The 14,058-nt window shown below is 40.4% G+C and overlaps 1 protein-coding gene across 5 annotated transcripts in view; it reads left to right on the top strand.

Moving 5' to 3' along the window:
• The first annotated feature begins 12,510 nt into the window (after positions 1–12,510).
• The window catches only part of LOC135415770 (transmembrane protein 263-like), a 208,520-nt gene continuing 206,972 nt past the window's right edge, over positions 12,511–14,058 (top strand). The window contains exon 1 of one of the 5 annotated variants that reach the window (XM_064658034.1): positions 12,511–12,763. In XM_064658034.1, the coding sequence (XP_064514104.1) occupies positions 12,560–12,763 (204 nt within the window). In that variant the 5' untranslated portion in view covers positions 12,511–12,559. The other 4 variants (XM_064658037.1, XM_064658039.1, XM_064658035.1 and 1 more) reach the window with 4 other exon arrangements.

Raw genomic sequence — 14,058 nt, 5'->3', positions numbered from 1 at the left:
AGGAGCATATTCCTGATGCTATATATCACAAAACAACAGAGGAAAGAGCAGAAGTTATTAGGCAGTAGAAGCAAGAGAAGACGACCTGTTCCAGCTGGGTCACTCCAGGTCTGCAGCAAGGAGGGATGGGAGGGCCCTTTGAAGTTCTGCCAGTTTTGCATATCCATTTCATGGGAAAAAAAACCCTTGAATGAAGAGATTAATCCCATGGTTTAATTAATTTTCCTGACTGCCAGAAACAACTGGGCATTTTTCAAGGCTAATTAATAGACCAAAGTCTCATATCACCTGATAGCACATTATCACAAGTTGTCTCGTAGATGCAAATTTCCTTTTTGATGCTGCTTGTCTACAGTTGCCTGCTTCAATATTTTAGCAGAATAATATTCAGGTCTTGTTCTCATTATCTATCCAAATAATTTGATTACACAGCTGTAACTTGCATTCCTTCTCCCATATGCCTTTTCTTACACTGTCTTTTGGCATTTCTCATTGTTAGCCACACTGTCCTTGATCTGCCAGATATTTTATCACTGCCATTGGTTAGAAATTTTAATATGATGTTTATCATATTCTTAGTGATGCTTGCTTAGTTTTAACTTCATTTCACAGCATAGAATGGGCACTTCTTTCACCATGTAATCCAAGTACCTCTTGGCAAAATGTTAAATGATAAAGTTAGAAAAAACGAACACCAGTAGGTGTTTAAATATAAGGTTTTTCCCTAGCCCTGTATCAGTAATAGGTATCATCAGAAATGATAGGAATGGTATGTCCCATGACTTTTCCATAATGAGAAAGTACAGAGGCACTTTCCCTGGCTAAAGCATTAGAGCAAATGAACCTCAAGGGACACAAATTTCAGGAGAGTGAATGGCTATGTGACTAAGTATCCAGTGGAATATCACTCTAAAACTCAGTTCCTCAGCTACTCACATAAAGGTCATGCAGGCAATTTCTAGTGAACAAACAGTCGGCATAACTCAACTGTGTTCACCTTAGGAAGCTTATTACTTTTCAGGAGGATTCACAGTTATCTCTACATGCTTAAAGAGGCCAATTGTTCTTACTACATAAAAAATCCTAATTTTTAAAGTAACAATAACAGAAAATATTGCATTTACTACATGACAATTCTTTTTAAGGCTCTGAGCAGCTCTGCATTTAGACAGAAGTCAGATTCTGCCAAAGAGCATTTTAAAATAACTTTGTAGTCATTAAATGAAGGTATTATACTACACTATAACAGGCTGAAAAGAGTTAAACAATAAAAACATACACAAAACCTCCTTTGCGTTTAAAATTATGTTAGTTAAGAATTATCTGTTTACAGATATTGTGTCTTATAGGATGCTAGGATTAGTGAAAGCATGCAATTCATGCCTCATTAACGATTGGGAGAAGAAAATGAGCTTTCCTGCTTTTCAGTTGCCAGTAAGGTAATCAGTTTAGAATAATTAAATCATTGACCTTGATGAAGTGCAAAAAATGTTTTGGCTTTTGCAGAAAAGGTCAAAATCACAAAATTAAGATTTTGTAAATCTGGTCCCTTATTTTGTCCCAGTTACCAGGCAGCAAAAGCAAACCTTTCATAGAAAAGGTTACTATTGAGCATAGTATACACTTGAATGCTGATTTTAATATAATTAGTCAATTGAGGTGTACTTTACAGCATCTTAGGCCATTGCATATATTGACATATTTCCACATTTTAGGTATGTTTTTATTTAAAAGAAAGATCTACTCTTTGAGAGAAAAAGTCTCCAGAGTTAATACTGAACTATGTTGAAATTAGTTTAAAACCAACATGTGTTTGGACTCTGTTTCTCCTAAACCACTCCTGCGCAGTGTGATCTTTGCTATTTTACCACCAGTTACCTTTTAGCTTTCCAATGTCAGAATGATACCATAATGTTAGAAAGGAGAGGCACAAGTCTACAGACCCTGATCTGAAGATAACTACATGTGTCAGTGAGCCTTGAGATGACAGCTAGAGACAAGAGTCAGCAGAAGCTTTTACAGCTAACTTGGTTTTGGAAGTAGCTGTAGGCTGAAGAGAACTTTACTATAGCTTTTTAACTTGATGCATGGGGGAAGCTGGGTTCCTGGAGACAAGCTACAAAGGTTGATTTCACTATTTGAGTATCTACATACCCAAAGACTGAGCCAGATGGGACTGGCTTGTCTATAGCTGCCCTGGTTCTGGTAAAACCTGATCTGAAACCAGTGTCCAATTGCAAACATCACACAAATGCAGTTTTATGTAAAAGTTCTTCAGACACAAAACAGAAGTCCTGATTTAATGCTGCTCTCTAGTGGTTTGCCATTTGTGCAAGTGGGACACATTTCCCGAAACAATCAGGAACTCCCCATCATCACTCACAGCTTGTTAACTCCTTTGATCCCTCTCTCAGCACCAACCACTAACTTCAGAAAATGCTTGCAGGCATGAAAAGTCTGTCCTGTAATCTGTGCTGAGAAGTGATGCATCAGTCTTAGCCTGAACCACCTCAAAACTGTAGTGTAGCTTCTGCAGTCTTGTTACTTCACTATTCGCCTTCTCCAGATACTTATAGATTATGCATACAGATGCCACAGTAGATTTCTGAAGTGCTCTGATGGCCCATTAGGATAATGAACCATTTACCTGCACCATTTTCTCTAAAGGATTCTTAAATCTTCAGATTTGTTTTGTTGATGAGTCCTCCTTAAAGGTTTTAGTAAGCTTATACTGCAGAACTCAAATACTCCTCTGGCTCTGTCCTGGCTCCACTTTACCTTCACAACATAGGCCATTGCCCTTTTCCCTGGTTTGCCTTGAAAGAGAACCAAGACAAATGGGCCAGAGGGGAGCAGCCAGTAAAGGGCTACTCTATAAAGGGGGCTCCCTAGGATTTGTGGCCACAGCAGTCTCTCAGTAGCTCAGCATAACCAATTTGACATGGTGTTGAAGTGCATCCAGAGGCTGAAAGCACAGACAAGACTAAAAACAAAGGCACAACACACATCCAAGGTCCAGGAGGGATACTAAGACTAGATCGAAGGTACATGCTCCTATGACATAGCCCAAACAATGAGCAAAAGCCAAAGCCTAAGCCTAAATGGAACCCCCAGGCCAAGGGGGAGAGGACCCCACGTGAGGCCAGTCAGGAGCCATTAAGGTCTGTTGGCGCTCTCCATTCCTAAAAGCTACAACACGTTGCAATTCACTCCCTATACCACAGTGTGGGCTATCCAGTGAACACAACTGCAGCTTAGATAATGATATGCACTGGATCATCACAGGCTCTTTAGAGACCCCTAGGGAATTGTATTGCAGGCTCTGGGAAAGCTACATTGACTCAGCACCAACATATATTTGTCCCTGAGTCTACTACTTCTATTAAGTGTTTCTTCCAACAGTGTGTATGGAAGAAATACAGTCGCTCATCCTGCATCCTTTTTAAAGTTTGATTGCACTTTCCCATAGCTCTGGCACCATGGTGATTTAAGTAGCACTTACCAAGCTCACTCAGCAGCTGAACAGTTTCATATGTGAGCTGCCTCTGAAGTCCTGAGTGAGCATCATCTGTTGTTACTGTTCACTGCACTGATTTGTGCTAAAACCTTTTCTTGTCAGCAGTGATATTTTCTCTGAGACATTCTTCCTGAACCTGAGATTTCCTCAACCCCTGTAAGGAATGATCTCATCAGGAACATCCCTGTCCTGCTCCATAGCATATGTCAGCCCTAAGGGATGCACAGATTTGTTGGAGTAACCATATCTTTTCCTCTACTATTTTGCTTATCTACTGATTCCATCAACTTCGGTAGATTTTTGCTTGGTTGTTGTTTTTGTTTTTTTAAATTCTCTTTTAACCCATGTTGTATGTTGCCACTTGTCAGAATTTACAATGGACTTTATTTTCACCATCCAGATAGGACTTCCATTCTTTATTTCTGCTGCTCTCTAAGTATGATTGTTGTCTTTTTAAAATGTCCATCTCAGATAATGATATTTTTTTGCCATTTTCAAGATTTTATCCTTTTATTTGCTCCTTTTATCTAACTTCTTTGCTTTTGGGGAGTTACACTTTTTAAAGGCTAAAAATCAACATGAAAAATGTACAAGCAGATAATAATGTTCAAAACTTTCTTAGCATATCTCATTCAAATTATTTTGAAAATATATTGAAATATTACACTAAAAATAGGATGTGTAGCTGCATTTCATTGATAAAGAAATTCAGATGCTGACTTACGATAAAGCATATCGAGGATCTCTTAGCAGCAGAATGAGAACTAAGAGTCCCATATGTGGATTGCTACAAGCAATATTCGGCAAAGGAACAGAGCCTCCAGTTTTCAGGCATTCTCTTGTAAGCACTTACAAAGCAGCTGGATGCTATTATCTCTGTTCTAGACAGAAATTAAGGTCAGGTTTTCAAAGCTGATTGCTAAAGAGAAGCAAATTCAGCTGCATTAAGAATTTGAAACAGGTGTGCTAGTTCTCAGGTGTGCTTAATACCTGTGGCTTTCACATGTTACTCTTTTTATGAGTGGAATACATAAAGTAGGGGGAAAAAATAATTCAACAGGGAAATCTGAGAATCAGCCATGGTATCTTAGTGTCAGTTGATATTTAAGTCACACCTCTTAGACACCAATGTTCCACAGGGAAAAAAAAAATCAGTTGGTCACTGTCTTTCTCCTGGAGACTTAAAAGAACTGGATACCTCATGCACAGTAAAATTAAAGCAGGGAAAGGAGGAAGAGAAAAAGGTGACAGAATCGGATTCCATCGTATCTGAACCGGTGCTTTCTGACAGCTGTGGGATTGCCACAGCATCTTTTGCAGTTCTGCCATGCAAACTTAGCACCTTTTCTGGCTGCAGCAGAGAACTGAGACCTTACGCCTTTAACATGTTGCTTTTAAAATAGCTCATATATTTTTCAACAGTTACTAGAATCCATATAACTTGCCCATGCTTTTATCTCCAGGGCTAATATGCTAATATCCTGTCTCCATAGTAGCTTTACAGTAGGTAAACCCAGGCCATTTTTTTTTTTCTTCTAGAGCTATCATTACCAAGGCACAGCTCATTAGTGGAGAATAGTATGAAGGAGATGAAAGAGATGAAAGTTCCCTTTCTTGGCAATAATGGTCTTACCACATTTCACTAGGCTTAGAAAAAGGACTCAGTGTACATGCTAATCCCCATATGCAGGCATAAAAGCATAAGTGCATGCATAAATGCAGAAGCACAGGGTTTTGTGTATGGGCACTGTCTCTTGAAAGCACATAAGCATACAAACATTAACAAGTATTTGCTCTGCAAGTTTTTTTTAAGAGTGTCTGAGATCTGTAACAGGCATTTAAACAGTCTGTGCAAAATTCTTCTGTGTAGTTTTATGGTAAGAACAAGGCAAGAATCTCTTTCCTCCACCCCTTCTAATCCACTGCTGTGAGTTGAGTCTGAGATGGAACTGGATTCCTGTGAAAATGGTGGTTATGTATTTTACCATCAGCTCTGAAGCATTGTTGTGCAACTTCAGTTAAATATTCAAAAATACAAGAAGATGTATCCTTTGACTCACGTCATGCCAGGCATTTTTTTTGTATGTGTTCCCCCATCATTCCTGTTCATGCAGCATCCCCTGTGCATGGTTTAATTCATGGTAAATTATTCACTCATTCATGCAACTTTTGCTCCAATTAATTATCTGTGAGCCTCTGTTCTTACTAAAGTGAAACCAGCACCTACAGAATGAACGACAGTCCTCTAGAGTTCATTTATCATCTCTAAAAGTACTAATTTTTACACAACTAATTTATTGATCAAAGAGTAATGGGATCAGTGTACTGGAACCTATCTGTCATTAGGAGAAATACTTATGCAGTTCTTTCCTGTTGAGCAGTCTAAAACTGGATACAAGTCAAGATGATACAGAAAACATTGAGAGCACTGCTGATATCAAGTGAATCTCCTCTTTCGATAGCAAGTACTTTAGGACACCAGTCTACTTTTGCAACACAATTTGGATAAAGCCATATGATGGCACTTAATCAGGATGCACATTTGCAAATGTTGACAAGCATCTTAAATGTAGTGGTAGACACCTCTGCAGGTAGGGCTGTCTGCTGGGATGCAATTCAACCTAACAGAACTGGGCTATAAGACAAAATCCCTGGAATCTCAGGGCTCTTGATACAGAAGGAACTACAAAGCTGGTTATAGATGCAGCAAAGCTCTGCAACCAGTATGCAGAAGTAACAACTAACAACCCAAGTCTATCTGCTATAGTGCCTCTGATCTTAATTTCTCCTTGGTTCCCACTACTATCAGGAATTAGAAAGAATCTCTCTTCAGCTAATTTATAAATGTTCAATACTGTTTAGCTGCTTAATTGTGCACAGGCATCCCTATATGGAAACAATGAGCAAAGCAGTGACCTGAGATTGAGCATTTGAGGGAAGGAACTCTTAGCAGTGAAAGGCAACAGGGAGAGCCTGAGGAATGTCTGTGTATCGTCCTTGACTTCTTAACTGATAGAAAGGTGGGCATGTGAAGAAGGCATGTTGCTTGAGCAGTAATGCCTGCTCAAGCTACACCATAGGGATGGTTTCAGAGTCCAAATACTCCATGTGAGAGAAGCCTTGAGGAATTCCTGGAGTGAATGTTAAGAACAGTATTTGTAGAGTCGGCCAAAAAATTAAAAAGCAAATCACCTTTCTACATATTTACCACTGCTATAAATAGTCAGAGGATAAGCTGGGAGAAGGTCTTCTTTAGAAAGACTCTAAATATTCCTGATAGACATGTTCAGGGTGGTATGAGTGATCTAAAATACTGGCTACTTCATGTCTTACCTACACTTAACCTACCACTGGCTTGATTAAAGAGCCTTGTTCTCCTTAACTGTGTCTGCCATCTCTGTTATAATAACTGGGAGAGGATTTTTGCTTTCTTCTCTTCTCCTCCTTGTCTTTGTCTCCTGGGACAGGAGACAAACTGTGGAACAATTTAATTTAAAGGGATGTGCACGTGTGGGCAATAGTGGCAAGATGGGATAAAGAAGATTGTTTCACAGGAAGAATAGGGGAAAGGAAAATTCCACCTACTCAAAAAGCAGCACAGAAACTCAGCAGGAGTTATAACTATATATTAACCAAGTTAATATTTCATTAAGCCTTAACACTGTAAGGTACCATTTATGCTTGAATAAAAGTGTATCTCAGTTCAGGGTCACTAGTATTCTTTGAGGACCACAGATTCTGAGCTTGGAGGCTGCTAATTGATTTCTCATCCCTGTTGTTATTAATGTTGAGAAGAAACTTTATTCTGAAGAGGGGAGATCACAAAATGGATGATAAATTCATTAGAGGATATTGGCCAGAAGCATTGCTTAAAGGAAACACCATAACTCTGCAAGCATTAACATGTCAATGTCTCTTTCCTGTAAAAGAATTTATTCTCTGTGTAGGTGGAAAAGAAATACTTAAAACAAACAGATCAAAAATACCCTGAAAAGAGAGACACCACCATATAAATTCTATTGTTCGTGATAGGGGAGAAATATTATCTAGAGCCTTGTTCTGGCATCCTGAGAACATATGACTGGTGCTTCCAAATGTCAGCAAAATCTACTAGCAGAGCTTTGCTATCTGTACAGTTCAGAGTCTTTGGCATGAGTTCAAAGTAAAAATTAATCTGAAATCTGAGAAGCTCATATGTGAATTCAGTTACATATCCTGGCATTTTGCAAGACTTTGAAGCCTACATAAAAAATACATTGCCTTCGTGCTCTATCACTAAAGGCATTTGAAATACAGCAGCTTTGTTTAAGTGAATCCAAAAGTTCAAACTTGCTTATTTTCACGGTTTTTCCCTCATTAAAGTTGTCAAAACTTGCTTTTATTGCAAAGCGCATGGCTTTTTATGAAATGGAGCTTCCAGTTGCTTTTAAGGCTAGATTTTGCTATTAATATCATCTGAGTTTTAATTTTGGAAACCTATAAGCATAGACGCTTTCACAGTTTATTTGCTATAAAGTGATTTCAAATTTTGTTAGTTTATTCTTCTCAGTGATGCAAAGGTAACCATATGTTATATGAACAAACTGACTATATTTTAAAATTTAACTAAAATTAGTATCTTCTCAAAGAACAAAAATTCTAACTAAAAAGAACAATAATGTGAACTTTGGACAAAATAAAATTTTTGACCAGGTTGAGAATTAAATAGATGGGGTATCTGATACATTGCTATTGAACTGCAAAAGACTAGCCCTATGGAAATTAGTGGGAATTTTGTATGACTTCAGTGATGAAGTCATAAATTTAATCTCTGAATGCTCCTATAGCTATTATCTAAGGAGCAGGAGGTGCAACTGTTTTAGTTATGCTTTTATAGTGGCTCTTCTTTATCATTTATGCCATCCTTCCATGTGGTAGCATTTTCTACCTAGTATGTACTGTGTTCTGCAGAGATGTGCATGATATGAGATGCAAGGCTGTAAGAAGTGTGTAGATTCCCTTGGTTTAGTCACCTTTGTGCCTTCAGAAACCTGAACTTCATTCCCAGAGAGAATTTTATGAATTCTCTGCTGGCGTTGGAATGTTCTCCAATATCCAGCTGCCCAAAGCAGGAAGTATCTCCCTACCTTACAGGGATGTTGTAAAGGTGAAGTCAGGAAAGAGAGAATGTGATGCTGCTGTACTGACAGCTATAGAAGCCTATACAATATAGAAATTCACTGTAGTTATCGCAACACGAGTCCTTCACCAAGATGAAGCATGAGCAAAGGTTACTGCTTAAATCTTTGCAAAGTTGTGGCTAATTTGTTTGCTGGGTGTTCTTGGGATTCTTGGTAAGGCCAGTGGCAAATTTATTCTCTCAAGGTAAGGGAAATTTTTTTGATCCAGAACAGAGATGCCTGGAGGAGGCAAAAGCTACAGTCATTACTAATCAGCAGTTTCATTGTCTGGAAATAATTTCCTTTCTACCAGGACCCTTTAGGCCATAAGCCAACTACTGCCACCATATCATGACCACCTGTTACAATAATTATTACTGTGTATTGTTTTTCTGTCTTATACCACCTGGTATTTGCATTTCTTTTGTGCTGCATTATGCTTTTTAACAGCAGGGAATGTGAAGGCTGTTTAAATGTCACACAGGGCAAGTATGTGGCTTAAGAAACTAGAGATGAAAAAATCATGGAGGTAAACAGGGATAACAAGGCAGGGCCATTCTGTTTTATGATGCCAGTCACCTGTACTCTAGTGGCAATATTGAAAGGTGAAATAGAACCTTGCACAGTCTAAAACAGATGAATTATCTCTGTTTAAATGTTTGAGACAACCCGAGTGCTTTAAAATGATTGTGAGTTATCTCAATATGTTCAAATACATCTAAGGGAAAGCTCTATCACCATAGGGGTGTGATTTGGACTTTCAGTTGTTGATCAGGTTTATTATCTCTGAGACAGTGTCTGGTCATCAGTGCTGAAATCTCATCTCCCAAGGTTAGTAAATGTGACAGAAAGAAACCATTATGTTATGCTGCACCTGAGGAGTGTGCTTTCTAGTCTACACAAAAAAAATATGCCTGATTATCACTCTTTCACACACACACACACACACACACACTCACCCCTTCACAAAGAATGGTAACTTTTATGAAATTGTCTTTCCTTTTCTTGTAGAAAGTTGTTCAGGAATGTACTGTGACCAAATCTGAAGGTCAAAATATTTTTTTAAAGTGAATATTATTTTATGTGAACAACGCTTTGGTTATGATGTTTGAGACCCTCACCCTTCACTGAAAATTTTAGGTAGGCAAATCTCTTAGTGATCTGCTCTTCAGGAAGGCTGGGAAGGGAATTTCTGCATGAAAAGACATCATTTTTAATTTACAAACTGTGGAGTTCATGGAAGCATCTACATTAGCCTTTTTGCTCAATAGAGACACACTTTTGAGGTGAATCTCACCAGATTGGGCCTGGAGTGCATTAAATGAATTAAATCCTTTTGGATGAAACTAAATTGGAAAAGCATATTCCAGGTGCACAGTTATCACAGGCCTTAATGGGCATTCAGTCTAAAGTATTAAAGCTTGTTCAAAGCAATCACCCCCTGAAATATGTATAATAAGGACTGTTGTGGTTTAAACCCAGCTGACAACTATGTGTCCTCAGCACTAAGTATTTCACTGAACAAAATCATACCTCATGATACCACAAATACCTACTATCTGCTAGTAGGTATTTTGTTAGGGAATAATTTTGATAGCTGCTGAAATAGTTTCAGGACTAAAGTACTTTCTTTGCTTGGCATAAAGTAAACAAATTGCTACTTCCCATTCTTCGTCCCCTCCCCCCATTGTCTATCATCCAGAATATTCTGATTTTTCAGCTGGAACATTCTTTGAATGTTCTGCAGACATTGCAGACATTACTATCTAAAGTCAACTTGTTCAAAAGATTGCACTCATTTTGAGGGGCTTAGGAACCTCATGAGAAATAATTTTATGTTCATCTGAAGTTCTGAATTTTAAATGGAGAAATGAATAACGTAGAGAAGGAAAAAGATATTTTTCATTTCCTTTTTTTATACTTTAGGCAATATTATTTTATTGTAAATCAGGCTATAATTTACATATTAAACTCAACACAAACTGGATATGAACTTCTTTCTACTCACCAAAATGTGGATTTGTATTCTGCAGTTAAAAATTTAATATAATCTAATTTTACTAATACTATTGGTAAGATTATTTGATATAAATTTTATTATTTGTGTTGAGGGAAGAAGTTATATTTTGATTACATTATTACAGTTAGTTTTAGATATCTAATGCATAGGGTAGTATCTCACACACATGTAGTAGGTGTGCTTACATATGCACACATATATACATGCGTCTCTCTAGAGATTATTGTGGTATGGAAACCTTCCCTGAATTCACTGGCTTCCACTACTGGTCTCCTGAAAAGATTCACATGCTTGAAGTATGTGTATATGTGCATAAGAAATTATAAATTATGCTATGAGAATCTCTGCCAGGAAAGGGCCGCAGAATACTTCCTCTGAGAAGTGATGCAGATAATTATTTAAGGCACAGGTGTGTTGTGAGAAGCAAAGGAAAGGAATCTCTCTAATTATCAGCCCATCTAGGGTGAAGGAATTACTTTCTTTGGTGTCTTTCAAGAGTTTCCTATTTAACTGAAAAATGGAGATGAGACTTATGGTACCACTCTACCTCTACCCTCTGAGGAGGTTCTGCAATTAGAAATGACAGTATGAAACAAACAAAAAGTTAACCGCTTTTCCTTCACTGTGCCCTGGGAGAAAGCATTTCTAGCCTTTAAGCAATGTAATTGTTCCTTTTAGGGTTTCTGATTTAATAGGGCCCTCAAGAATGCTGTAGAAGACATACGTGGCTGCCAAGGGCATATTCTTTAGAGAAGAAATTGCAACATGTCTTAGTCAAGAAGTTAAAAAAAGGAACAAAAGCAGGCTTTGCTCTTTTGGATTCAACCACTTGTTGAGTTGTAGTTATGTTCTCTACATATTAACTCAATATCACCTGTAGAATAATACAAAATCAGAGAAAAAATAACTCTTATCACCAGCATTTGCTTAATTTTTTTTCCTATTACTTCAAAACACTCTTTATTTTGCTTTGTGTGGCTTCACTCTTTGCACCAACCCATCCCCTAGCAGAACACAATTCTATCCATGTGTGTGATTGTGCTAGATGATAGTTTTAATGCAATACACAAGAAAGAAAACTCTACATACTGAAGATTATTTCCAGATTCTTTTATCTTTGCCACCAAACTGCACTCCCTCATGTGAAGCAGCAGCACTGGGTACAGCCCCATCCCACAGGCTGGAGCCATGCTCCAGTGGCTGAGGATAATGTGCAGAGACGGCCAGAAAGCCCCAAGCCCTTCTAGTTACCCAGCACTTGACTTAGGATCGATTGTCCAGAGAAGGGCAATGAAGCTGCTGAAGGGTCTGGAGTGCATGTCCTATGAGGAGCGGCTGAGAGAGCTGGGGCTGTTTAGCCTGGAGGAGTCTCAGGGGTGACTTTATTGCTCTCTACAACTACCCGAAAGGAGGTTGTAGCCAGGTGGGGGTGGGGCTCTTCTCCAAGGTAACTAGGAATACGAAAAGGAAACGGCCTCAAGCTGCGCCAGGGGAGGTTCAGGCTGGACTTAGGAGGAATTTCTTCATTGAAAGGGTGATTAGATACTGGAATGGGCTGCCCAGGGAGCTGGTGGAGTCACCGTCTCTGGAGGTGTTTAAGACAAGACTGGACGTGGCACTTGTGGCCATGGTCTAAATGACACGGTGGTGTTCGGTCACAGGTTGGACTCGATGATCTTAAGAGATCTTTTCCAACCTAACTGATTCTGTGTGATTCAGTGAACGCCGGCGAGCGTGCAGTGAGGGCAGAGCCCGAATAACTGGCTCCCCACCCTCAAGGCTGCCTGGAATCCTGCCTTCGCTGCAAGTTCTCGCCTCCCCATCTCCCGGAACAACCCTGAGCGCTCCGAGCCCCCCACCAACATGGCGCCCCTGACCCCCGCGCTTCCTCTTCCGGCCGGGTTTCCATGGCGCTGCCCCCCGGCCCAGCCTCCCCCCGCCCGCCGGTGTGTGTTTACATCGGGCAGGAGGAGCCGGAGCCCCAGCGGCGGGGGAGAGGGGCACGCAGCCGACTGCCACCCGCCCTCCATCCGCACCGGGCGGTGCTCCGGGAGACGCGGCATGAAGGTGATGCTGGGGGCTGTCCCCGGGGCGGGGGGGTTCGCCTGGACCTCGGCGGCTCCCGGCGGCGGCGGAGGGGCAGGGGCCGGGCCCCAGGCGGGTACCAGCGGCGGGAGGTGGTGGCCGTGCGCTTCGTAACGAAGTACACAACTTCCAGAAGCTTCCAACTTCGCGGGGGATGTGGTGTCGCTTCTTGGAAGTGTCTCCCGAACGACTCCCCCCTTCTCTCCATTAAAAGCCGTATGGTTTCCTGCGGCACTGTGGGAGCCGGGGGAGGCTGCCCGCGCCTGCTGCCCTCCTGGGCTGCTGTGTCCCTGCTTTCCCCGGGCGTCTTCCCTCATCCACAGCATCTCGTAGGCGTTTCACTTCTCTGGCAGCCGAGGAGTTCGTGCCTTTGATGCGCGGCCGGGAGTGGCTACAGAGCTCACTGTGCTGCTTCTCTCTTAGGCCCTTCCGAGAGTGTGGGGGAGATCGTCGCCTTTCTCCTTAGTTTGCTGTGGAAAACTATTAGGATAGAGAGTATTTAACCTGAACCGGCTATTGGCTTCGGCGCCGTGGGAGAGGTGGACGCCGAGACTGGCTGGGTTATGAAAGTAATATACAGGCTATCAGATGGGAGGTTGTGTCTTCGGTTGTGTTGGTTAGGAAGCAGCAGCGCTGTGGTATTGATTTTTATTTGGTTTATGTTGTCATATCTCTTTAATTTTCATGTGTACGACTTTAGAAATGGTTTCCTTTCGTTATTCAGTCTGAAACAGACGGCACACCAGGCATTCCCTGTCTCCGGAATTTGTCTAGCAGTAGCTAGGTGGTAAGCTCTTTGAAGCAGAAACTGTGTGTAGCTATGGTCTGTACCTATCCCGTGGAGAAATTTGGTTCGGGCCTTTCTCCAAGCATCTGAATCAAATAAGTATGTGTTAAAAGTTCACCAGCTTGTGCAGGGTTTGGATTCTGGGCAGTGCACATGTGTCAGTCACTTGGGTAAACAATCGTCTCTGTGAACAAGAGGCTCTTAACCATAAATGTCTGCACAGCTGGGAGATGAAAAAAAAGGGACAGCTTCTGAGTACGTGAAATAAATATACATGAAAAGAACATCTCCTTCTATGCAATGTTATATTTTGTTGTGCATTCATTCAAAGCCTGGTAATAAAAAGTATATTTTTTTCTTTCTCTTTGAATGCTTATTAGTTGAAATAGTGTGGGATAATAAAAATATGTATTGAGACAGTTAGTGGCAAACAGCACTATGATTTTGGGTTCATGTTGACTTATATTGTAATATAAAAACTTCAGAGTGC

Source organism: Pseudopipra pipra, chromosome 6 (genome assembly GCF_036250125.1).
Source record: "Pseudopipra pipra isolate bDixPip1 chromosome 6, bDixPip1.hap1, whole genome shotgun sequence".
NCBI classification, from domain to species: Eukaryota; Metazoa; Chordata; class Aves; order Passeriformes; family Pipridae; genus Pseudopipra; species Pseudopipra pipra.
The sequence above is the reverse complement of the archived record's forward strand: the minus strand, read 5'-3'. Positions and strand labels throughout refer to the sequence as shown.